At 37.2% G+C, this 27,500-nt stretch overlaps 1 protein-coding gene across 1 annotated transcript; it reads left to right on the top strand.

The window, feature by feature from the left end:
* Positions 1-354: 354 nt before the first annotated feature.
* On the top strand, positions 355-26,077 carry LOC111873766 (ATP-dependent DNA helicase Q5). The gene is made up of 13 exons (XM_023868713.2): positions 355-641; positions 2,269-2,393; positions 3,558-3,722; positions 5,089-5,265; positions 6,788-6,970; positions 8,571-8,676; positions 8,762-8,873; positions 11,033-11,272; positions 13,652-13,858; positions 14,071-14,269; positions 16,587-16,775; positions 20,847-22,251; positions 25,604-26,077. The coding sequence occupies exons 1-13, from the start codon at positions 515-517 to the stop codon at positions 25,696-25,698; spliced, it is 3,330 nt and encodes a 1,109-aa protein (XP_023724481.1). The 5' UTR covers positions 355-514; the 3' UTR covers positions 25,699-26,077.
* Positions 26,078-27,500: the final 1,423 nt, after the last annotated feature.

Here is a 27,500-nt window from a genome sequence, read left to right as displayed (position 1 = left end):
TCTTCTCACGACGAACTTTCCGTGGCTATCTTCCACCGACAACTCTTTCACTGTTTTTAAACACTCACTCTAAAACTCTAAAATACTCCCGAATAGTGACGAATACTCTCAGACAGTCCCAAATACTGACATTTGTTTTGTTATTTAACAGATGTTTGAAAACGCCGCATTCCCACTGCTGCCTTGCGTGTATTCCGTCGCGAGCGGTCGCGAGGTGTTTCTCGGCTTCTCGGCTGTCTAGGTCAGTTACGTACGTTACGTAGTAACGCTGTGTCCACCCACGTTACAAAGTATGTATATGCGTAATCGAGATATTGATGCAAGTCGACGATATAATCGATAGAAGACAATCGCTAAAGATTTCTGTGCTATTGTCATTCGCAGTTCGCAGTCTTGGCCGTGGATATGTGTGATGGAAGTTATATGTGCAAATGGACAATTGCAAGTGTTTTTAAATATTTACATGTAGTGTAGTGCTGGAATCGTAAAGAAGATCTGGATTTGCATAGTTATAATGTCTTTGAGCATGCAGAATGCCACAGCATGTGGCAGTAATTTGCTATCTGAGCTGTCAAAGTATTTTGGGCATTCTCAATTTAAAAGTGATTTGCAGAGGCGCGCTACTGAAGCAGTTCTGAGAGGTAAGAACAAATATATTTTATTCTTGAAGAAATAATTATATACTAATGACATTAGAAAGCAGGAGCTGTTGGATCTCTAATGAAGAAGTGGTACCAGGAACTGAAGGATTTCAGTGTTACCTCCCAGTTGTATTGATTGAACACCCATTTCTGAAAAGTGTCAGGACTACCAGCGAGATGGGTTTGCTTACTTAGAGGACTTCCCATTCTTAACTGGGAATTATTTACACTTAGAACACTACAGGGCTGTAATGTTATGATGGCATTAGAGTGACCTTGTTTTGAATTTTGTTAAAAAAATCATTTCACTTATATTTTAGTGATGTGTATATAGAATTAAGAAATAATTAATGTAGTCCTTTATTTTCAGTATGACTGAATCAAAAGCAGTATTGAAATATGTGTATTAAAGCTTGTCTTTTGTAAATATTTTCAGGGAATTCAGGTGCAGCTTCAGTATTTTGGGCCTAGAATAAAAACAAGAAATAGCTAGTGAAGTTTGCTATAAATTAACGAAATAATAGGGGAAAAGAGGAATTAGCTGCTTTCTCAGTCGACATGAATAATTTTTCATAGGCCTAAGATATGCACTCTGTTCAAAGAAGCAGAGGGTATGTGGCATACACCCCTGTATATCCACTGCTACAGCACTGCAAATCATTTGATGCTATATAACTAGAGGGATGTAAAGTGCCATTAAATAAGCCAAGAATGATGAATAACTGAAGTGGTTTGTTATATAAGATACTTGTGGAATCATGTTATGATTCAAGCAGAGAAGTAAATGCATGGAATTTATTTATTTAACAATGCTGTCAGTAATGCAGACACTGTACCATCAAATTATTACAGTAGTTAAGTAAAAATAAGTGGAAGTGGTTGTTCACTAATTTAAAATACTATCTTGGCAATTGTCTAGAGGGACTGAGGAAAAACAAAAGAAACCTCAGCAAAGTCAGTGCTCCAGTGCAGTGTATTGTATGAAAGAATTCCCTTCAGACAAGTAAATTTAATGGTAAGGGCTTAGTTTGCCCAAGCCTTACTCTTATGCTCTTTTCACTCTACTTGCTGGTTGGTCTGCGTTCTTCTGGTAGTGTTTTGTATCTTAGCTACACTATGCCAAATAATCGATCAGAAGCATTGGTTTCTAATTAGGCTTCACTGAATTTGTGTATATATATATATATATACTTCCTGAGTTTATAGCATATAGCAAAATTCACAGATAAAGTCTTGTTCTAAGATAGAACTATCCATGAACCTGTTTCATGAAGCAAATGTGTATTGTTCTTTTTTTTACATCATCTGTAGTTCCACTTACTTGCAAACACTATTCATTTTTTTTTCTTTTTTGAGGCATGGGTGTATGGAAAATACAAAAAAGGATTGCTGGTAAAGTTTGATGTGAGATACTGCTGATGCAACATTGAGACAGGGATTGAGATAGACCATAATGTGACATATATGGGTTAGATGCTGAAAACCTGTGTGAAGCTTGTGAAAGCACACCACAGGATATGTTTAAAAGAAAAATTATGGTTATATATTTCTCATTCTTTTTTAAACATACTGCTCAAATTTTGTTCCATATTTTCATAATGAAGCCATGCTTTTGAACATGTTACAGGAACTCAAGATGTATTTATATCAATGCCAACAGGATCAGGGAAGTCCTTGTGCTTTCAGCTTCCAGCAGTGCTCCAAGAGAATAAAGTTGCCATTGTTTTCTCACCCTTGCTGGCTCTAATGAAGGTAATGTCATTCAGTGAATATACAACTTTGTTATTTGAAATGAAAACATAATTAGAAATTCCCCTACAAAGTAATTGGATGTGAAGGGGTTGGACAAAATAATGGAAAAAGCTACAGATATGGTACACTTTTCTTTATTAATATTGTGTTGGACCACCTTTTGCCTTCAATACAGCTATGCTCCTTCTTGGAAGTGACTCATACAAGTTTTGACAGTCTGTAACAGAATTTTATACCATTCTTGAAGAGCATCTTCAAGTTACTTTAGGGATGTTGAAGGTGGGAATCTGTTCCTCACTCTAGTCTCCAAAAATGACTAAAATGGTGTAACAGTGTTCAAACTAAATGATGAAACTAGGATACAAGCATGGTAGAATAGTGTTTTGCAGTGAAATGTAGTTTAGTGTGTAGTTTGATGTACCATTAAGTGTGGTACATATTTTGTCTCTACATTTTATGATCCAAAACATTATCTTTTTCAACTTTTGCCTCAGTACAGGATATTCTTCAAAGTAATCAGTCTAATGTGTCTGAAGTTTTAACATTGTGTCCAGTTTAACATGAGATCTCTTTATAAGTCTGGCCATTTTTTTCTATTTTTTAAATGATTCTACAGGTTTAGATGTGGACAAATTAAATAACATTTTAAGAGTGAACCAGATTTCTTAAGAGGACTGGTGGGGACTGGTGGAAAATATGATTTCTCACTAAACTTGTTATGAGAAAAAGGCTAGAATAATGATTGACAGTAGTTCTGTTATCTTCCTAGATCCCACAAGAAACAAAAACGTATGTCTTCTGTCTTGACATTTTGAAGCTCCGCATTTTTAACTGCAGAAACGTGGAATTCCCTTTAAGTGGACAGCTTCTACATTACCAGATGCATATTTCATTTGCTAGCACACTTCCACCGCTAAGGTTTCCCTGTCTACATTTGCTCACTTCAACATTTAGAGTTCAGTGAAGATCTGACAGCAGTGCTGGCTTGTTCTGCCAAAGTTGTGGATTGCTACATCACATGTAGACAGCTAGGGAACTTTGACTGTAGTCAAAGTATTATAGTAGTAGTAGTAGTATTATAGTTTTGAGGGGTACATAGTTTAATTTATGACTTGCATGCTCTTTTTTAACACTAATATTAATAATTTGTTTTGTGCACATAAGGATCAAATTGATCATCTCCATAAGCAGAAGATTGTTGCAAGTACCATCAACTCCAAAATGAGTGTTAAGGAAAGAACTGAAGTGATAAATGATCTGAAATGCAAATGCCCCCGTACCCAGCTTCTTTATGTTACTCCAGAGCAAGCCAGTACACACACGTTCAAGGTAACAAATGTTGTCATAACTTACTGTCTTGGTTAAGCATTTTACTGTTTGGAAGGTAACTGGTTTTTAACCATTGTGCCTACACTTTTTGAAGACTGATTTGTTTGTTTGTTTGTTTGTTATCTTGTGCAGTGTATTGTGTTAAATCATAATCAGAAGTCTGCCATATCGTATCCCTATGTAATATATAATGTTAAAGCATTATTAGCATTCTGTCTTTCCTTACAAGAAAAAAAAGTTGTAAGATTAGCATGCTCTTTATATGTTCCCTCACTTCAATTTTTGAACCAGTCAGTTGATTTTTACAAACTTTAGTATTAATGTTATTCCATTAGAGGCCACCACAGTGCAATACTCTTTAATTCCCCACACTGCAGTAACAGCATGGCAGAGATGCAAACTTAAAGAAGCAGGAGTGCCACTTACTTTAGGGTACTGAAATGATGCATTGTAACAGGTATTGGTGAAATGTGCAACTTTGGTAAGATACTATTTTTCTAGAACGTAAAATTGCAACGTGATGGCTGTATGAAAATTTTCTTTAGGTTTCAGTTTTATGGCTGGAAATAGTAAACCACTGGAGTTATGTATGTGCAATTTGGTATAGAGACAGACCATAACCATATGTACACATAATATGTGAAAATCTGTTTTCAAGTCACCAGTTACAAACATGATGAAGTTATATCCAAGAAGTGTAATGTATACAGAATATGTATTTAACAAGTTCTTCATAGAAATAAAGAAGGTAACAGTAATAGTGGGCAGAGCATGCAGTAACATAGTTGGTTGAGGCATTATGCTACAAGCCGGAAGGTCACAGGTTTGATTCCTGATGAGGTCATTGGATTTTTCAGTTGACCTAATCCTAACCACACTTTGGCTCAGGTGCCTACTCAGCCTCTGACAGAAATGAGTACCAGGAATCTTCCTGGGGATAAAGGGCACCTGGCACATAAGGCTGACAACCTCACTGTCATCTGTGAGCCGATTGTCTAGGAAATGTGGGAGCCTCAACTTCTCACAACTTGTTACTTGGATAGCTTTACCTTTGTTTTTACCTTTTAACAATAATGTATCTGTTGGATCAGAAGTCAGTGGAAAATGAAAATAGGCTTCATGAAGTTTTTCTTTGCTGCAATCCAAATGATCTTAGCAATTTTAGCATATGACATCATTTACCACCAAACTTCTTGAAAAGTCTTCAATTTCTACTTGTATGTGCTTACTAGACAAGACAAAAATACCTAAAAATGAAGCTAACTTAATGTTACTGACTGGGAATAAAAGTACCTAAATTTTAAACATATGTGACTATATAAATGTTGTCTACAACATCTGCTAAGTTCTATTAATGTGTTCATAGACCCTAATTGGTGAGCTTCACAACTTCAGGAAGGTGTCTTACATCATTGTGGATGAAGCCCATTGTGTTAGTCAGTGGGGACATGACTTTAGACCAGATTACTTGAAACTAGGTCACCTTCGGAGTAAATACAAGGATATTCCATGGGTGGCATTAACTGCCACTGCAGGCTCAGAGGTAATGTGTATTTATGTTATGTAATGTATTTCCTATAGTCTTGCTCCAGACATTGTTGTAGTAAGATATTAATGAGGCCGCACCATAGCTCAAGTGGTTAATCACTGGCTTCCCACCACAGTGGCCCAAGTTTGATCCCAAGTCTGGTCAAGTGGGATTTGTGGTGGATAAAGTGGTGCTGGGGCAGGTTTTCTCTGAGTACTTCGGTTTCCCCTGCCAATCTTCATTCCACCAATTGCTCCACAATCACCCTCACCTATCATCTGGGGCTGGTACAGTAGGCCAGAAGTGGCTGCAGTATAAGGGACTTAGTCCCACCCCACTAGCGTTAAAAAAAAGGTATTAATGATGTTTGTGGAATGAGTAATACTTATATGAGGTAATTATCATTATTATTAAAGCACCCCTCAATAATGTAAGACATCTAGAATATGTTTCTCACTAAAAATGTTACTTTAATACCTTATGATTATGTTAATATCATTAAAATGTCATTAGAACACTAAAAGTATAACTTGTATATTAAAAGTGATATCAAACTACTAAAATGTCCCTAGTTTTACATATGTTTTTTTCAGTTTAGATGTTTTGGCTGCACATGGGCCACCATCAGGCAACTTTTCTTTTGTTTTATGGGAGACCACAGGAAGACCGCGCTAGTAACACATACACAAGAGAGATACAACACATGAAAACTATGATAGCTGCAAAAGAATACAATGACAGCATTCTAGTCATGAGATGAAACCTAAACGGTGACGTACATGGGAGCACAGTGCACAAGTGAACAGTGCAGTGGTCTCCCCAAAAGCAAAAAGAAAAATTGCCTGATGATTGCCCATGTGTGGCCGAAACATGTTGTAAACTGAAAAACGTGTAAAACTAGAGACATTTTAGTAGTTTGATAATCACTTTTAATGTATAAGTTATACTTTTATTGTCCTAATGACATTTTAATGATTTTAACATCATAAAGTATTAAAGTTACGTTTTTAGTGAGAAACATATTCTAGATATCTTTTATATTGTTGCATTATTGACAGGTGCTTTAACAATAAGGATAATGCCTCAAAGCAACGGGATGCTAAAGTATTAAATCATATAAATATCTCGGCCATGCTATTAAAACTCTTCTTTCTGTAAAACTTTGAAAGTGTTTATTTCTTTTAGGCTAACCCTGTATATGAAATTTGTTTCATAGTAAGCAATTAAATCTTGCTTTTTGAGGGTAAACATATAGTAGAATTTAACACTTGTGGGTTCTTGACATTCAAAAGTTGAATGTCATGATATAAATGCTGAATATTTAGGGCTACACACGTGCATGCACATGTGCTGTTCCGTGGTGTCTAGAGAAATTAAGCAGTGAGAATATCCTGAGGAATGGCACACTGGATTTTGTTACTCCACCATGACAATGCTCCATCAGGCTCTGCTTTGTCTGGAGAAATTTCTGGCTGGGAACCATATGACTTGAATACAGTATTTATAAAATTTTCTTTTTACATGTGTTTTCCTGTAGGTTGTTGAAGATATCATTAATCAGTTGCAGCTGCGGAAACCAGTTGGAAAATACAAAATGCCTTGCTACCGTTCAAATTTGTTTTATGATGTTGTATTTCAAAATGCAATGGCAAGACCATTTGAGGATTTGAAGGATTTCATCAGTGAGTGTCTTGGTGAAGAACATCATGTTGATAAAGCAGTAAGTTTTAGTAAATATTTATAATCATATCAGTAATCCAGTGTTGCACTGCATGTTTAATTTTATGGATGTAAGAGTAACGAAGAAATAGGAACCAGGAGAAAGTTGCATAATGAGATGATTCATAATTTGTATTCTTCACCAAATATTATTCGGGTGACAGACGAAGATGAGATGGGTAGGGCATGTAGATGTGAAAAATTTGTACAAAATTTTGGTCAGAAAGCCTGACATAAAGAGGCCACATGGGAGACCTAATAATAGATGAGAAGGTAATAATAAAATGTGTCTTAACACATAGCTATTTATTTTGTCTTCTTTTTTGTATGTTCCTAACACTTACTGTGCTGTCCTCTTTTCACCATTTTGTTCATTCTATAGCAACCATTTTTAATGATCATGATAAGTAATAGCATCTGTACAAGACAACCAAGTCTGAATTTATGTTCATAAACTTAAGAGTTCATGTAAGATTTGAGGTTTTCACGGCGGTGACTATGAAGAAAGCAGTCTTCTGGGATTTGGCACCGTTTATATGTGGTGTTAACCGACGTTTCGGAGGAACGTATCGCCTCCATCTTCAGGGTAGAAGGAAAAATATAAGAAATAAGCGAAGAGACCGTGAGAACCGGTAAAAGCAGTCTTATATTTTTCCTTCTACCCTGAAGATGGAGGCGATACGTTCCTCCGAAACGTCGGTTAACACCACATATACACGGTGCCAAATCCCAGAAGACTGCTTTCTTTAAGAGTTCATGTTTCAATTGTTCATATAGTCAGACAGAACATGCAGTGGTGCAAATGTCAGTGGTACTGATAGTGTTTTAATACACCATGAGGTCAACAGAGCTTCTGTATTAAGTACTCTACTGTTCTTTATATGTGTCCAGTGTCAATTTAATGTACTGCAAAGTAGAACTTAAAGGGGGCAGTAGGGTTGACACATAGATGCTGGGAAGGAATAACTTCTGTAGTTAAGAGTATGGCACCCTTCGCCTTATCAGTCCTTCAGACATGTCACAGCTGCTTTTACATTGACTTGTACTGCTTTTGCTCTCATCCCAGCTGCCATAACTAAAAAATCAGATATTGCTGAGTTATCGCTAAGATACAAACTTGGAATGAGAATTTATAACATCTTACTGTTATATTCTGTTAGCTGTACCTGTCTAACAGCATATTGTGTAACTTATTAGCCTACTGAGTGTTCTTTTTGTACATAAAATATCTGTGCAAAATTGACTGGAAAGTTTCCAGATAAATACCTCGGAATTATCTGAAGACTTCCATATAAAACTGTTTGATCCAAGTGAACTAATTTTACTTTCATTTGGTCACATTTTACAGCCATCAGAGAAGCTGATTTGAAACAAATAGGCATCCGTTAGCTAAGTATGCCTGTTAGTTACAGGGAATTGTTTCTGTCATTAAGAAATAGCCTGCTCCATTCAAAAATTGACAATGGAGTGGAATGAATTGTTCGTAGTCAGATGCATAGTGCTACCACATATGTTGAAATTTAAAACATACTTTTGGAAGTCTGTTTATTAAAGGAATCGGTTATATTATTGTTCATAATTCTGATTTAATATATTCACAGAGAAACAGAAGTTGTGGAATAATCTACTGTCGCACCAGAGAAGCTACAGAGGAAGTAGCAACATACCTGACTCGTAAAGGTGTACAGACTGCAGCGTATCATGCAGGTACTGTAGCCACCATTTGCCACATATGAGATGTGCGTGGAAGGAAAACTCTGTATTTACAATTGATGTCTTCTCTTTTAACAAGGGCTGCGTACAAAAGAAAGAATACGTGTACAAAACGACTGGATGGATGGAAAATATCCAGTGATAAGTGCTACTGTAAGTTTTGGAATGGGTGTGGATAAAGGCTCTGTGAGGTAAGTGTAATTGTAATGATTGTGATACCAGTTTAGGGGATATATTCTGAATATACTTATTAAGTCTAAAAGAAGCAACTCATTTTCATATCTTCTCTTTCAGTGATTAACTTTTATTGTACCTCCTTTCCCCCCTCTCCTACACACACATTTATTTATTTATTTCCTGTTATCATTTCCATATATGCATATCATCGTTGAGTGAAATAGTCTGTATACAGTTTTGTTACTCTGTATTTTATGATCATTAATATAACCTTAATTGTTGATGTGCATTTTTGTACAGTTATAATGTTGTATTTGAAAAATAATTACAAAAAGTTCTGTTAATATGAACTTCAAATTTAAATTAGTGATAGGAAGAAAAAAAATTGCAGACAATTTTTACAGAATGAGCAGTGACTGATTTACCTTTTCTATCATAATTATCAAACACTGCTAAAATGTATATTGTATGCTCACATGGAGATTGCTAATAGCATCTGCATTCAGTTTGAGCATCTTATGGAAACTGGAATTCTCTACTTAGTGGAAGAAAATAGTCATTGTGACTAAATAAGCTGAAGATACATTTAGAAATTTTCAACATTATTAACAGTGTAATTAAATGTTGTGGCTTTGTGTCTCTGCCCAGACATCTACATAATGGCACAAATTTCCCTGATCCCCTGAACATGAACATGAAAACAAAATTAGACAGCTGCAGTTGATATACAGAAGGTAATTGCAATAAAGGAGTTGTGTTATGGAATGTGGAATTTCCATTTAATATGTATCAGTTTAAAGTTTTTCCTTATTTCATATTATATTTGTAAGGGATCAGCCCAGTTAATATTTCCTGTCATCTAAGATTTTGAAGAACGCAGTCTTCTGGGATTTGGCACCGTGTATATGTGGTGTTAACCGATGTTTCGGAGGAACGTATCGCCCCCATCTTCAGGGTTGAAGAAGTATAAGTAAATCTGCAAGCGACAACACCGTGAGACACGGTCAAGCAGACCATTTGTTCCACAAAAGAACATTAAATGACAACTTTATTATAGATTTCTTGCTCAGTTTTTTTACAGTTTTACAGTTTTTGTGTTCGTGTTTTTTTGTGGAACAAAGCATGACCAGCCTACGTTCACCAGTATGTCTTTTGTGTGTTCCAACATGTTGGTTGTTCTGCATCTTAGGTTTGAAAGTGCAATACACATGTTCTTTGAGAGTGTTTTTTAGAAGAAGCTGTTGCCTCAGTTATTTTAATTCAGACTCAGAAATGTTTGCAGAAGGTGTACTAGTCCTGCCATTGCTTTGTCTACATAAATGAAAGAGCTATATGAGGACATACAGGCATTGCTTTGTGAATGTCTACAGGTCAGCATGTGTGTTTTGGAGACCAATGTGTGAATATTATCTTGATACATGAAATATTCCATCCCTGATGTGGTCCATGCATTGCAAAGTTTCTGCAGAATATTTGACCTTTTTGGATTATGAAGAATTTGGTATGAATATACATATTGAATGTCACAGTTCAGTGGTTAGCTCCCTTTGTTTGTATTTGAAAGGTCCCAGGTTTTGTTTTGGCCTGGAAGCCAGCTACCCATATTGAGGTTCTTTGCAACTTTTTTTCTCAGTCCCTAAGATAGTTGGAAAGTGCCTCATAATCTGTGCACTTCACATCATTCCCAATACACCATTTACAGACAACCCGTAATTTGACACTGTGTGTGGTATACAGTTCAGAAAGTAGATTTAAATTAGTCGAACATGTTACTACATTGGGCATTGTATTTATGTAGAAAATTTGATTAAAACTGCTAATTAATTCTCTTTGTAGGGAGGATGCTCTTTAAGTTTGGTCAATATGCTATGCTGAAAGTTCAAGAAATACCAGATATCCTGCATTCCATATGAATGACATACTGATGTGCTTGGGTGATAAATTTCTCTCTAACTCACCTGGTAGCCATGGTTTTGCTCACAAATATAATTAAAGGAAATGTGGGCTTAGATTCTGCTAGACTCATTTTGTTTTGTTTGCATATACCCTACTTTTCTGGCAGAGACCTTAAAAATAACAGGTCTCTGATCTCATTTTTTACTAAGATTTCTGTGAAGCTTTCTGACAGCTTCCTTCCATCGTTTTTTAAGAGTTCTGCAAATTACTTTTTCAGATTTGTTGTCCACTGGGGTGTACCACAGAATGTGGCTAGTTATTACCAAGAATCTGGACGTGCAGGTCGAGATGGAAAGCCAGCTTACTGCAGGATATACTATTCTAAACAAGAAAGGGATGCTGTGAATTTTATTCTTCGAAAGGAAATAAGTGCTGCCAAGAAACCTAATAAGAAAGAGAAGGCCAAATATGCTTATAAAAGTTTTGAAAAGATGGTGGAGTACTGTGAGCAAGTAAAGTGAGTTTTTTACATTGTTCATTGTGACTGAGCCGATAGGAACAGGTTTTCACCTAGTTATTATCATTATGATTTGTTTTTATTCAGCTTGTTGTAATCTGATAATTTCTAGCTGAATAATTATAAACTTTAGAAGTGTAAAATTCTTTCAGATTCATGAAATGGCAAGTGTGATGACTGGAAGTTTAAATTAGGATGTCATTTTCACATAGTGTTAATAGTAATAATAGAAACACAAATTAGGAAAAAGAGTGGCAGAAATTATGTCAGAATTCAAATGATCATTTGTAGAGGTAGCACTGAACAACAAAGGAAGATTGTTGAAGGCAGTAACTCTATAATAAGACGAACAGAGGTTGATTTAAATACATGTGTTGTCAGAGTTCAGTATATCAGCATTGGTCTTGTTCTCTTATGGGATGCTTTTCACTCTGAGTGCTAGTACTTAAAAATTGACAAGGTAATTTCAGTCCATTACTTTTGTTATTTCCGTCATAGTACAGTTGTGAGGTGGAACACTCTTGTTCTGTGTAAATGTTAAATCTATTATTTCTCATAAATGTATCTGGCTGTTTTGGGGGGTTCTCCCAGAAATTGGACTTGAAGAATGTTGGACAAGATTTTCTGTCTGTCCTATATCTCAGAATTCTACTTTTTTATGTGTTAGTTTAAAATAGTTTTTTAATTAGAATGAGCTCTATAAAACTATCCCCATTGAGCTGAGCCTTTCTTGAGAAGCCACCAGTTGTACAGCTGTTCAAAATTTTCCCAACATTTTATGGAACCCGAAGGTTTAGTACCATGTTCACAAAGAGCTTTCCAATGCTCCCTATCCTGAGCCAGATCAATTCAGTCAATACTTCCCCATTCGATCTCTCGTAAGATCTACCTTAATATTATCATACCATGTACACCTAGGTCTTCTTAAAGGTTTCTTTCCTTCTGGCTTTCCCACCAAAATCCTACGTATGAATTCCTCTTTGCCCCATGAATGCTACATGCTTTCCCATCTCATCCTCCTCGACTTCATCATTCTAATTATACTTGGCGAAAAGTGAAAATTGTGAAGCTTCTCATTCTTTAGCTTTCTCCAACCTTCCATCACTTCATCCCTCTTCAGTTCAAATATTCTTCTCAGCACCCTGTTCTCAAACATCCTCAGTCTGTATTCCTCCCTTAATGTCAAGGACCAAGTTTGAAACCCATACAGAATACAGGCAAAATTATAGTTTTTTATAGTCTAATTTCATGTTTATAGACAGCAGACAAGAAGACAAAAGCTCCTGGCCTGAATAGTAGCAAGCATTACCCAGATTCAGCCTCCTCTTTATGTTCTCCTTAATCAAATTTTGATTTGTTTTTTAGTTGGTATAGCAACTGGTTACAGGCAGGATGACTGAGAGGTTGGGGTTCAAGTCCTGGTAGGTTCAAGAATTTTCTCTTCTCCAAGTCATCCAGTCTGGTTCTGGGGTCCACGTAACCTATCCCATGAGTACCACAGACTCTTTCCCCAGGGATAAAGTGACCGGGGCTTGAAGCTGACCACTCATTTCCAAGTAGTGCCAAGGTCGATAAAATATGGATCTATACATCCACTCCCCCTTACGCCTTCATGGCATAATGCATAATTTGTTTGGCGCAGGGAAAACTTTACCTTACTATCAACCTAAAATAGTTGAACTATGCAACTTCTGGGGGCTCTATATGAAGGTGATTTAATACCTTCTCCCCTCTAAAGTGTTAGTTTAAGTAAACCAGGTTGCCAAGAAGAATATTTGGACCTAAGCAAAACACAGTAACAGGAGGATGGTGAAAATGACACATTGAGGAAGTCATAATTGGTACTGTTCACCAAAGCAAAGCAAGGAGATTGAGATAGATGGGACATGTAGCACATAAGGGTGAGATTGAAAATGCACCCAACATTTCCATAAGATTTCTGAAATTTCTTGATCAGCTGAGTAACTGTCAGCTTCTTAAGGTGGCCTCTGCTCCATTGCATTAGTTTTCACACATCTGAACCACTCTTATGGTTCTGTTTCCAAATAGTTTTATAATAAATAAATTTATGTACTCTGTTCCAAAGTTGTCCATTCTTAAGGCTTTCTCTTCTTGTTTTTCCCATTTGGCTATTTGAAAACTTGATTGTGGTTTCCTTGATTCTGTTACTTTCTTTTTGGTGATGGTCCATATCTGTGCTGCATATGTCAGCACTCATTTTCTATATTTCACCTTTACATTCTTGTAGTCCTTACCCAAAATTAAATTATATGAAGTAGATTAACACTAATCTCACTCATCTTAGCAGTTGTATGTCTGATGTCTGATGACAACTAGAAGTATTAATCACAATATATATATATCACATTTGTGTTGTAGGTGTAGGCATGGCATTTTTGCTGACTATTTTGGTGATAAATCTCCTCCCTGTAAGGCACAGAAACAGTGTGATGTATGTAGAAACCCAGGAAATGTTGAGAAATCTATTGAAGAGTTCTACAGACATATTTCTAAAGGTACTAATAGCCTGACACTGACAGAAGATGGATCAGATTTGTATGGTGGAGGAAGAAAAGGTCAAAAGATGTAAGTTCTCTAGTATGTGATTGGTTATTCTGTCAAATTTAAAATTAATTGGAATAAGCATTGAAGATCATTGTGAGTGCAGTTTATTTTATTAAGTATAGCTAAAGTGCCCATAATAACTAATTGCACTAATAACTGAATTGTCTGAATTGTTATAAATAAGTATAGGTTACCACATACCTTTTACACACTCTTAAATTAATTGGTTGCAGAGAGGCTGAGCGTTATAAAGCAGAAGGAAAGGAGCGAGATGGAAACAAGACAAAAAATGACTTACAATTTTTAATCCAGAAACAGTTCTGTCTGCGCCGTAAATCCTCTCATCAAGAGAATGAGGACACTTCTGCCAAATACTCAAGAGTTCGTGCAGCTGATGTTACAGGGGTCAAAGTCAATGGACTGACAATTAGTGTATGTTTAACTAAAAACTCATACCCTACCTTGATAAGTTATAATCACTGAGTACATTTCATGTTGGACAGTCTGTATTGCAGACTTGTATGTATGTAAGGGGTGGGCCATAAAAACTGGCCCCTCACTGTGACCTTCAATGATCTGTTGAGCTTCCCCTTGGATTAGCCCTTTATTAATCCTACACTTTTAATAAATTACGGCCATAGGGTTGTGAGATGTTGAGGTTCCCACATTTTCTAGACAATCGGCTCATAGATGGCACTCAGTTTATCAGCCCCACCCACAGGCTGCCCTTTACCCCCAAGAATATTCCAAGATTATTCCTGGTACTCATTCCTGTTAGAGGCTGAGACAACCCCAGGGTCATAGTGCGGCTGGAATGATTAGGTCAATTGAAAAAAAAATCCAGTGACCAAATCGGGACTTGAACCTGCAACCTTCCAGCTTGTAGCATAGTGCCTCAACCAACTACGCTACCATGTGCCCCCTCCCATTGTCAGTGTGTAATTTATTTCTAGCAAGGAGAACTTTAATTAATTTTGTCTGTAATATATATATATATGTATATACAGTGGAACCTTGCTTAACGAGCGTAATGCGTTCCAGAATCATACTCGTAATGCGAAACACTCGTTAAGCGAAACAGTTTTTCCCATATAAATTAATGTAAAATACGATAATGCGTTCCATGCCGAAAAAAATACTCAAAACAATTTTATGTATAACGTTTATTGAAAGGAAATTATATATACATTGTTAAGGAGCGTGAATCATCCTCATCTTTTCTTCTATGCGGAATGAACCAACCTGGAATGTGAATTCGATTTGCAGAAAAAAAAATCGAAATAATTTATTATTTATGATACATATCTAATTCTTTTTTACTAGAAAGCTGTCTAGAGACATTTGTTTTTTCTGACGCTTCAAAATTTGGTGAAAATGCGACACAGCATTATCATTAAATAAATCTGTAGCGCGCATAGCCACTGCCTTATTAGGGTGATGCTTCTCAATGTACGATGCAACAGTTTCCCCTGCTTTCAGCATTTATCTTATTGTGCCAGAAGATTGTTGGTTTGCTCTTGCCTCCTCCTCCTCCTCTGACAAACTCTCCTCCACAAGTTCTTGCTGTGAAACACAATGCAACTCCAAATTGTGCAAATCGTTGATGTATACCGATTGTATGTGCCTGCTAGATCAGCCACGCTCACACCTCGTTTCGCTTTTCAATTATTTTACATTTCATTTCTACGGTTATTTTTATTCTCTTATGGCTGTTTTTTGTGGCTTTCTCTTCGGGGACATTTTTGCAAGGGCTATTAAACTTTGCACAAAAAAGTCACAAATAATATGTCTGAAAAGAAGTTTGGAAAAATGTGTGATCACAAACGACACTAAGATGCTAGCGGAACGAGTGCTAAACACAGACTGATGTAGCAAGCGCACAATCCGGGANCTTCAGAGGTGGTAAAATTTTAGTACTTGAGAATGGCAGATGAAAATTATATTCATGAAAATGTAGGAAGAAATTAAATTCAGAATACGCTTGGTTTCATTGAGTTCACTATTTTTTTAATGCTATTATCTAAATATTAAAGTATATAAAAATTAAGATCTACTTTTTCTTTACTTGATCTGTCACCTAAGGGAAAACCTAAATTGAGAAGGGTTTGACAAAAAGTTGCTGAGAATATTTGAAAATATTTGGACCTAAATTATATAAAGTAGCAGGAGTCTGTTACAGCTGGCATAGTGATGAGCTTCTAATACACTTTCCCAGTATTATTAGGATGAGGGTCTTGAGGTAGGCAGGATACATAACATGCATGAGGAATGTGAGAGATGAGTAAAGAATTTTAATCTGAAAATGTGAATGTTAAAGATCACAAGGGCAACATAGGAATAGATGGGAGGATACTATCGAAACAGAGCTAAAAAAATAAGTTGTGAGAATGTTAGCTTCATCGACCGACTCAGGACAGGGACCAGTTGTAGACTCTTGGGAGTGAGTGAATGTGGGTTTGAAGGTTTACCTGTGCCTGAGCAGATCTTGAGAACACTGTAACAAACATTTTGGTTCCATGGAAGATGAGAAATTTCTCGACTAGCTGGGCACCAATTAGTTCCTCAAGAAGGGCTGTGCTTTGTGGATTTAACTTATTTGTAGAAGTAAAATACTTTGAAATTAGACTCTAAATATCTTCTTATGAAAACACACAGTAACGCCTGCCTTTGTGCAAAACACATCACTCTAATTTCAGTTTATTATTCACCAGATGATTAGGTCACATTGATCTTGTTACTTTTATTGTAGGCACGAGAATCATACCTAAGTCTGTTGGTTGAGAATCTGAACAAAAACTATGAACGCTCTCATATAGTAGATCCAGGTCAACATTGTCTTTCCACCACTGACATTGAAATGTGTGCTATCGACATGGAATATGAAGCATTCACATCAAACAAGGTGGCAAGTCTTTATCGAAGACTGCTGGCCAAAATGGTGAGTTAAGTGCAAAGTGTGAAATTACTTCTATTTCAGCTATAATCTTCTTTTATTTTTGCCATTTTCATTGTCACTTATAATGTACTTGTAATTACTGTAAAACCTGTTGTATTATATTAAGGCTGTATACTTTGTTCATAATCCTTGTTCTTTGTCCTTTCAGACCAGGCATTTTTACTTAATTCAACTCTTAAGTGCTAGAGACTCAAAATAAGTACTTTACTTCAAGAAAGCCTATGTAAAAATTTTCAGTTGATATCACCCTGAAACTTAGATAGCATTCTGTCACATGTATTAGTGACTATAGACAGGGTTTTGGATTGGATTTATTGACACCTTATACACCCCACACATGACTACAGGCAATTACAGCGCTGTCACCATTTCCACACTTTACAGGTCACTATTACACCCACTAGTGACCTTGGTCTTCACTAGTCGTTTCCTGGCAGCAGATTCATAACAGTCTCACTGTAACTTCAAATCACACATGAAGTTATCTTTTCACATCCTAATTACTTTCTCACCATTATTCTCAATCACTTTTGACTGCTGACTCTCAGTGCTCTGCTGCAACTACCAACTCTGAAATTTGTCTCAGTTCTGATTCTAGCTGCATGAGATCCTCGTTATATAGCTTCAAGGTGGACCCACAGAACACACTGCTTCTTCTATTGTTGCATGTTGATTCACCGCTGCAGAGATGTGTTTACCACACATTTGCATAGCAGTGAGCGTGGCAGAGACCTACAGAGAACACCACTTGCAACACTTCTATTGTTGCGAGATGGCACAGCATACATGACATGTTCCTCTACTGCGTGTGTATGGACCATTACCTAGCAACAGCTGTTTCTTGCTTTGAGCAAATAAGCCACTATATTATTGGAATATTGTAATGTTTTTAAGTACTGAAAGTGCATACTGTCACATGTTAGTGATTAGACACAGGGTTTGGATTGATAATTGAATTTATTGAACGTTTATAACTTGTAACTACAAATAACTATAACAGTTCCACTGATTTACGCATTCTTTATGTTACTATAACTATAGAGCACATAAAAGTCTTCTGCTTTTCATTAGTCATTGCTAGGTACTGGCTGCTAACAACAGTTATGCGCACAACAATAGGGGAATTGTGGGAAGCAGTGTTGTCTGTGGGTCTTTGCTGGCAGTGTCATCATGCAATAATAGAAGAACTGTGGAAAGCAGTGTTTCCTGTTGGGTCCACTCCAAGGCTATATCACTTGACCCCGTGAAGTGAGACGTGACAAAAAAGGAAGTCTCAAATCTGAGACAGTAAAATATGGTCGCAAGTCCCAAGAGACTTCGACTTACGAAAGAATGCACTGGCAAGGGCCAGCGGCATATACAAAAGACAGACCCGTCCTCTCGTCAGAGAGTGCACCCCACAGAAGCAAGACCGTAACTGTCAAACGCTAATAATTAATATCTGGTCATGAGCCCAAGATGGGGCTCGACACCAAGACTCACTGACTGACTGATCGTCAGTCGCAATGTGACTTTGACTTTGAGACATTCGCTCACAGAGTAATCCTTGTGGAGTCAGGGTCGAATACCTCCACCGTGACCCTGCAATTCGCAGGAAGTGACAAAAAAGGGAAGTCTGAGATCTGAGACAGTAAAATATGGTCATGAGTCCCGAGGGACTCGGACCCAAGAAAGACTGCTGTGGCAAGGGCCAGCAGCATATACAAAAGACAGACCCGTCCTCTCGTCAGAGAGTGTGCCCCACAGAAGCAAGACCGTAACTGTCAAACGCTAATAATTAATATCTGGTCATGAGCCCAAGATGGGGCTCGACACCAAGACTCACTGACTGACTGATCGTCAGTCGCAATGTGACTTTGACTTTGAGACATTCGCTCACAGAGTAATCCTTGTGGAGTCAGGGTCGAATACCTCCACCGTGACCCTGCAATTCGCAGGAAGTGACAAAAAGGGAAGTCTGAGATCTGAGACAGTAAAGTATGGTCATGAGTTCCGAGGGACTCGGACCCAAGAAAGACTGCTGTGGCAAGGGCCAGCAGCATATACAAGAGACAGGCCCATCCTCTCAGAGAGGGTGCCCCACAAAAAGAAGACTATCACTGTGCGAGAGTAATAATATCTGGTCATGAGCCCCAGCTTGACACCAGGACTTACTGACTGACTAGCCGTAAGTCACAATGTGACTTGGACTTGGAGACCTTCACTGGCCGTGAGTGTGGTAGCTGAGGAATCTGTGGCATTGGAAGCCATTACCAGTAACTAGTGAAGATACAGCAGACTTTAGATGACTTAGTACATGATGTACTGAATTGCAGAGGGTGTGAATTGGTGATAGCACCTCAGTTACTTGTAGTTATGATCTGTAAGTGTTCTGTAAACTCAGTTACTAATCCAACTTCCATCTGTATTCACTCAAATGTGTGACAGTATTTATCCCTTGGTTTTATAATTCAAGATCCGTAGGTAATATACAGGGAGATCGAAAAGTCGTGCACATCAGACTAAAAGTTGTTATAAATTGTATTGCAGTCAATATAATTATATCTCCTATCGCTAGATGGTACTGTGGGATTACTAACAATGAGTAGAAACGCTATCTGTCATGTATTGGTCATACGACATCTTTGTTTATTGTGTGACAGACATGTCGTTTTCCAAAGAACGATGAGTTTTCATGGAATTGAAGACTTAGATTGGGTTTTCTTCATTGACGAAGTGTGGTTTCACCTTAGTGACTACATGAACAGTCAAAACAATAGGATTTGGTCATCTGAAAATCCACATGTGTTACATGAAAAGCCCTTGCACTGTCAGATAATTGGAGTGTGGTGCACTGTATCATGTTATCACATAGTGGGCCCAATTTTCTTTGGAACAACAGTGAACAGTCGAGTCTACCAAGACATTATTACACAATTTATTGCGCTTGTTGAAGTTGTTGAACGTGAGTGTTGGTTGCAGCAAGACAGTGCTACATGTCACACATCTTATGAAACCATGCAGTTCTTGCGCGAGTTTTTCGGTGACCGTCTCATTTTGAAAGGATTGTGGCCCCCGCGTTTACCCGATTTGTCACCCGCAGATTTTTTCCTTTGGGGGTACCTCAAGGGAATTGTCTATAAAAACAATCCGCATACACTGGATGACCTCAAGAGAAACATTAACATTAACATTAACAGTATCAGTTTACAGGTGCTCCACAGAGTGGCCTAAAACATGGTAAAAAGAGCTCGTGCATGCATTGCTGAACAAGGAAGCCATTTCTAGCATATGTTGTAAAGACATGATTTGATTTTGCATTTTTAAGATGTGAGGTTATAAACATTAATAGAAAGTGCTGTATATCTTGTAGTTTATGCATTAAACCAGCAAACTATAATTGCTTAGTGTCATGCGCGCGACTTTTCAATCTCCCTGTAGAAGACAGCAGCATGGCACACAGTTTAAATTTGTAAACGGGATGGTGTTTTGCTTGAATAATGCAGTCTTATGGTTTGTAACACCATATAGTTCAGAGAAAGCCCAGTGTTTTGGAGGAACATATCACCTCCATATTCAGGTTCAAAGAATAAGTCAAGCAATAAATGAGGCAGAGCAGGTGGTGTGCTCAGCTTGCTGCCTGAAAAATGGGTCTTTTTTCTGAACTACATGGTGTTGCAACTCGGAAGACCATGCTCTTCATAATCATTGTTGTAAGAATCTCAGACTGACAGAAGTCTTTCCTTCTGTACTCTCCAACACAAGTCTTCACATGTTAAGTGATTCACATCTTCATCATTCAGCATCACTGATTAGATGTCATGATTTGTTCTGGCTCCAAATTTGTATGACTGATCTGTCCATCTGTTTAGAGTTCCTCCCAGAAACTTTATTTTTTATCCTTCTTGGTGCTTAGCTTCTGTTTTTAAACTTTCTGAAAGTACTTCACATGTCAATATCCGGGATTCAAATTAAGTTTACATTTTAAAGTACTGAATTAGTTCAATATATTTACACAGTGTTAAATTGTTACCATTAGATTAATTCTTCATTGGCCATTTGTATTTGTTATAGATGGCAGAAATTAAAAGAAATACTGATGTAATGACACTTAATCAGAGGCTGAAGGAATTTAAACCCCGGGGGAACCTATCCCTGCATGATGCAGTGGCTCAAGTGAAAAGTAGCCTTAAAAATGGGAATGGAAACAGCAACGAGCCTCTAGGAACTGTCCCTTCATCTCAACTTCATGATATTCATTCATGTACGCAAGTGCCTAATAATGTTGCTACAAAGAATAAAATATATCCAAGAAGAATGTCAAGTTTAAATAGAGATTCTTTATCACAACAGCTTTTAGAATCTTATTTCAAGAAGGCGGAATCTGGATGTTCAGAAATTGACAGTGAGAGGTCTACGGAACACAGTTCTACAGTGACAGATTACAGGGAAAGTGATGGTACTAGTAATATTAGCTCAAGTGAAAGCAGTATTCGAAATGTTCCATTTATGGAAGACGATGTGAATAGTTCAGACTCTGCACAGGAATTTGATTGTGAAGAATACGATGAAGAAGAAATATTGAACAGTGATAATGAAATTGAAATCAGTCAGCAGGAATGTAATGAAACTTTGGGAGAAACTGCAGATAACAAAACAGTGGTAATGTATGAGATTACAGTGCAGCATAATGAACATCTGAATAAGACTGTAGTAAAAACAGAAGGAGTACATATTAAACAAGAACAGGATAGTGATGAATATTTTGATAGGCAAGACATGACAACTGACCTTTCCAAAGTTAAAACAGAAAATTCTTGTATAACACCAGGAGAAGGAAGTGATATGTCACTGGGCAGTCAGTTTTATAACTGTAGAGTGAAAGAAGAAAACTCAGATAATTCTCACATATTGCCTGTTGAGAGGACTAACTGCAGGATAGAAACTGTGACACAGAATAGTAACGAACAGACTGCAAGAAAGAGGAAACTATCACAGGACCTGTTTGGAGACCCCAGTGATGAGGAAATGTTTCTAGACTCAGAGCCTGATGATTGGAATTGTTCAAACAGTAATAAGTTGTCCCAAAAAAAACCTGCTGTTTCACTGAACTCAGGAAGAGACGTGAAACGTAACAAGATACACACAAATAAAATGGACAAAATGTCACTCCCTCTGAAGAATACAGATAATAACTGCAATATTAAAAAAGTGTGCCAAGAGCAGGAAGTTACATTCAAATCTGTGAACAAAAGCCCAAGATGTAATGTACAAAATATGTCAGAAAATGTGAAGGATAAACAACAAGAGATGCAAAGCAGTGGTAATTATATTACAAAAGTAAATAGACAGACTGTAGCAGACACTGTAGTGAAGCATCTTATGCCATTCTATAAGGAAAAAAGGATAGCATCGAGAGATTTGTTTAAATTGTTAGCCAGACAACTGGCACACCACTTACTTGAACACTACAGCACAGGTAAGTTGATTTGCATTGATGTATAGCTTAATGATCTCTCCAGTAACATCGAATCATCATTTTAATGAAGTGACTATAGACAGGGTTTGGATTGATGATTGCATTTATTGGACTCTTTGATACTGCACATGACTACACTTTACAGTTCACTATTACACACACTCACTCACTAGTGTCCACAGTCATGTCTTCACTATTCATTGCCAGGTAACAGCTACCAGCAGCAGACATTCCCCTTCCTGTGGGTTTCCAAACTGTCCAGCTGCAGCAGCTTTTGACTAACTAACGAACTAACTGTCAAAGTCAAAGTTATGTTACAACCGATAGTCAGTTGGCCAGTCTGTCTTGGTGTCAAGCATCCATCTGGTGCCCAAGACCAGATTTTTATTATTATCAGACAATTGTGGGTGCATTGATGTGGGGGGTGCCCTCTCTGATGAGAAAACAGGTCTGTCATTTATGATTGCTGTTGGTCCTTGTCAGCACAGTCATTCTCGAGTCTGAGTCCCACAGGACTCATCATATTTTACTGTCTCAGATTTGAGATTCCCTCAACTTGGAGGGCCAGGTCACTATATTTATATCCCCTAGGAGCAGGGTCACCCAGTTATACCCCCAGGTACCAGGTTCCCTTTCTGTTGTCTCCTAGGACTTGCAGGGTTATGGTGGGGTGTATTTGAATCTGCCTCCATGTGGAGTAACTGACTGTCTCTAGACTTGTCATGCTCATAACATCACAGACCACATTGAAAACACTACTTCCCATTATTGTTGTATCCAGTTGTTGCCATGGAAGCATGCTTGTTTGTGAAGCCATTACTCAGTAATGGCTCTGTCTGCTGGCTTCTTTTGAGGTCATTGTCTAGCTCTTGTATGATGTTATGTCAAGAGACATATGAACACCCATATTTTCAAACTTAGCTGTGAGTCTGAACACCACACTTTTTATGAATTATGTTTTACCATGTAATTAACACACTTCTACAAGTTGTCAACATTAAAACCTTGATGTTTGGTTTATGGAAGGATTTATAAAAATGGTTAGTGATGGAAATATCACTGTCTGCTTGACCTATCCATTAAATGAACCATTTTTTTTCCCCAAAATATTGGCTGGACCCTCTATAAGGTTAAGTAGTATCAAAGGTTTTATTTTTCTTCGTGTATTTATTATTGTTAACTCATGTGTCATATCATGCTAGTTACATTTCTCTTGAGTAGCACACTGTTTTCTCACATTTAATATTAGAATACTGATAAACATATTGGTCAGTTTGTTAATTGTGCACTGTGATTTAGGAGTCAGAGGTCCTGGGCTCAACTCCTCATACTACCAGATTTTCTGAGAAGTAGTGGGTCTGGAATGGGGTCCACTCAGCCTCATGAGAATAATTGAGGAGCTACTTGAATGTAAAAGTAGTGGCTCCGGTCTAGAAAACCAAAACTAACTGCTGTGGGGATTCATTGTGCTGACTATGTGACACCCTCTATCCGCTAAAGTTGGCACTAACTTCGCTGACAAGTGGCGGTCGGTATAGTTTGCTTGCAGAATAAAGCCACAGAGTTTATTTTTGTTGGTACACATAATGTTCCTAGTCATCTAAGGACCTTATTTCCCCTCCCTTTTATTTTCATTGATGATTTATTCTGTTATAATTTTAGTTTTTTTATTATAAATGTATTGATTTAAATACTAAAATAGGATTTGAGAATTTCACACTAATGAATATTAAGTGTTCTGGAATGTGACCCTGGAAGACCATAATATTAAATTTTAAGTAATTTAGTTCATTCTAAAGTTATGGTTTCAAGTTATGGTTTACATCAATGAAAAGTGATACCGGATGTTGTACCTTTTAAGTCCACCCACTTCAGATTTTGTATCTGCTGCTGCACTTCAGAATTTTGTGATGATGATGATGATTTTCATCAGTGGTGTCTTATATATAAGAATGCAGTGTGTGAAACATGCAAAGATTTATTTCATTCTTGCTTTCACAACAAAAGTGAAGGTATGTCAACTACATGATGAAATCCTTATGTTGTTTTCTGAACCTTAAAATCCACTCTTATTTTAAATGCCAAGCCATGTATCATACTATGAACGTATGTGAGAGCAGATNTATATATATATATATATATATAGATGTAACTGAGTGACTGGTTATTCAGTGATTGAAATTGGCTCCTTCAGGTGGACTCAGCAGAGTGCTTTCACTTGAGGATGGAAGCAGTTCAAATTTCTGAAGTGTTGTGTTCCTTCAGAATATTGGATGATAGATTGAGTTCGGGGACTTTGTAATGCCTATCTTAAGAAGAGTTTAGAAATGCATTTAGCATTCCTTGCCTGTTATTACAAGAAAAAATTTCATAAAAGAAAAAATGAAAAATAAGTGCCCAGAGCTTGATTGATGTATGTGTAAATCAGAGATCTGTGTTGTAAGCAGAATTGGTATCTTAATTTTACTCTTATTCTTGACATTCACTTTTATTGGTATATAAAAGTAGGTTATGTTCAAATGCATGCATTGGAGAAATGCATGTTGCTTACAGTCTGTACCAGATGTGTACAACCCACCTTCAAGGGTCCACAGGGAGAGTATCCTACAAGTTGTATTACTTCATACAACTATTTATGTGGCTTACATTATAGGCCCAAAAGTATGAGAACATCTGCAAGTAACTCTGAAATATGACACAATTATATACATATTTATTTTTCTCTTTTATGATAATAGTGACTAATACATAAATAAGTAGTAGATGTCCATCAAGTGTAACTGGTTTGATAGGAATAAGTAAAGTTTTTTAAATTGTTACACTTGTTGGACTTCTACTAGTCAGTAACTTACTGCATCGAGCAGAGTCCTTTTTGGGAAGCTGATAGTGATTTATCTGATCAGAAATTCTCAGCCTTCAGTAGAACTCAGAAACTCACAGGATCATGTCTTTGGCTAGGTGAATCTAATCTACTCCACTCACGTCCTCTTTTTTGAAGATTCATGCTTATATTTCTATCTCTATTCCTTGGTCTCTGAGTGATTACTTCCTTTGAAATATGTGCCTAAAATTTTTCATTTTTCATCTTCCTCATGTGTGCTGCATATTGAGTAACATCAGATAAATAAGGAAATACCTGATGGAAGTACAGCAACACTTTGAATTATGCTAGCCAAAAAAGAAGAGAACAGATTTCAGAACATCATCTGGACATTTTTCATTCTAAACTGCTCCATAAGCATTCTGACAAGATACTCACATGCTTTGTGAACTGTGTATGATAAAGATATGACCTCAGTTATACATAAGATATAAGTTACTAAAGCAGAATCTTTATTTGAAATGTTTACAGATGAACGGACAGTCAAGAAGTTTGTTGATGGCTTTTTTAAGAGTCACAAAACTGTCAGCACTGAATCAGATGTGTGCATTTCACCTGAGAAATGAAGCTGGAACTTAGCTGGATTAGTTCTGTTGTATTCACAGAGATTGAAAGGTTTGAATTGGTTTGAGATTGAATGTGAAAGTTGACTGCATACATTTTCCAGTCTTTCTTATATTAAAAAAGTTTAAGAAATCTACCAGTACTGTGTAAATTGTATGGTTTAAATCCTTGAACTCTGCAGTCAAGTGTTGTGTGGAATTTCATATTGCATATTGCATTACACCTATGGACACTGAAGTGTATCTAATCTTCTTGAAATCATTTCCACCATATATGTCCATCAGACTGTTATGTATAGTTTTTACTGTTTATTGTATCAGTGATGAAACATTAATTATTTTAAAACGTATTTTCTGTAAATAAACTATATATATATATGTCACTGGTTCTTGGGTGCCTTTCCAAGCTGCTGTTGAATCATTAGCAATCATGATTTTCTTGAATTTTTATTCAGTAATTGCTTATTTTTGCTCTAGTCCCTATTTTGTGCATAGACATACATTACTTTATTCTATAACTCTTGTATCGTTTATTTCTTGTGTCAGGGACTGAGACTATGTCAGTATCTTTGTCATGTGTTTCCTGGGCAATGGGACAAGAAATTTTACGTGGGTCTTAGATTCGGATGAATATTCATTGGATGATCACTCTTTACACTCACAACTACAATTGTTCGCACTTATAACGTTGTTGGACGTTTCCTCTCCAGTGTTACACTCTGACACCACTAATCTCAGTGAAGTGTTTTCTGCTCTGCTCGGAGCTCACCTGTCCTTAACTCTCATCAGATACGAACTCTACTGGTCTCTTGCTGAGATACGAACCGTTATATCCTGCACTTGGACTGAATAGGGAACACCTTGTCGAAGGGTCAGTTTTGCCCGCTGCTATACAACGAACCTCTTGTTGCCGTGGGAATACATTTTGTCATAACAGTGGAAACGCCACTGTTAGAGTTTCATTCCCGGGTAACGATTACCTAGGCATCACTGCCTAGGAATTGCTAGCAGTTGGCTAGTGATGGGCATGTTATATTCCGGCTTTCAGGCAGCATGTCACAATATAATGCTAGTATCAGAAATTATGTTGTAGTTCTTCTGTGCCTGAACATCTGGCTGTTCTAATTTTGCATACTTAACTCTTCTGTTACTCAGTATTAAACACAACAAAGTTTATTTTATTCCAATTTCTGCTCCCCATTGGACAGCCTACACCAACAATGTGAGAGAACAGAACATACAGATTCCAGTACAGCTGATACTCAGCAGCCTTCATAAGACAAGAGAGTAGTGAATGTGATTAATGAGTTGATAAGTTATTTAATGACCCTTTTTCAGCTGCTTTGGTTAAATAGTATGAAACTGAAGGATGCATATGTTGTAACCGCTCACTTCTTTGGGCCCTTTGCGTTGAGCGCCACGCTGTTACCGTCCTCCCTTTATCCTACGTTGGGCTCCCCTTATCACCATCCTCCCTTTTCTCGTGGATGTCGAGAAGTTAGATGGGAAGGGAGGAGAATTGTGGTTGTTGGAGCTGTTACGCGAGAGCAGGTAAAGATGGGAGTATCTGGGTTCTGTTCAGTAATTTGTAGAACTGAGTTCCTATCCTGGGTCTTATACGGGTCTGGCTCGGGCAGGGCAGGAAGAACCTTTCTCTACAATCACACACACCTCTTTAGACCGTTGCACTTAGTAATCATATAATTCCCTCCGGCTCGCTGAATACAACTGAATTTATTAGTACACTTAATTTGAACTTTACGTATAATACTTTACGGGAGGGCCGTAGTTGTAAATTTTGTGTC

Source organism: Cryptotermes secundus, unplaced genomic scaffold (assembly GCF_002891405.2).
Source record: "Cryptotermes secundus unplaced genomic scaffold, Csec_1.0 scaffold142, whole genome shotgun sequence".
Taxonomy (NCBI): domain Eukaryota; kingdom Metazoa; phylum Arthropoda; class Insecta; order Blattodea; family Kalotermitidae; genus Cryptotermes; species Cryptotermes secundus.
The sequence above is the reverse complement of the archived record's forward strand: the minus strand, read 5'-3'. Positions and strand labels throughout refer to the sequence as shown.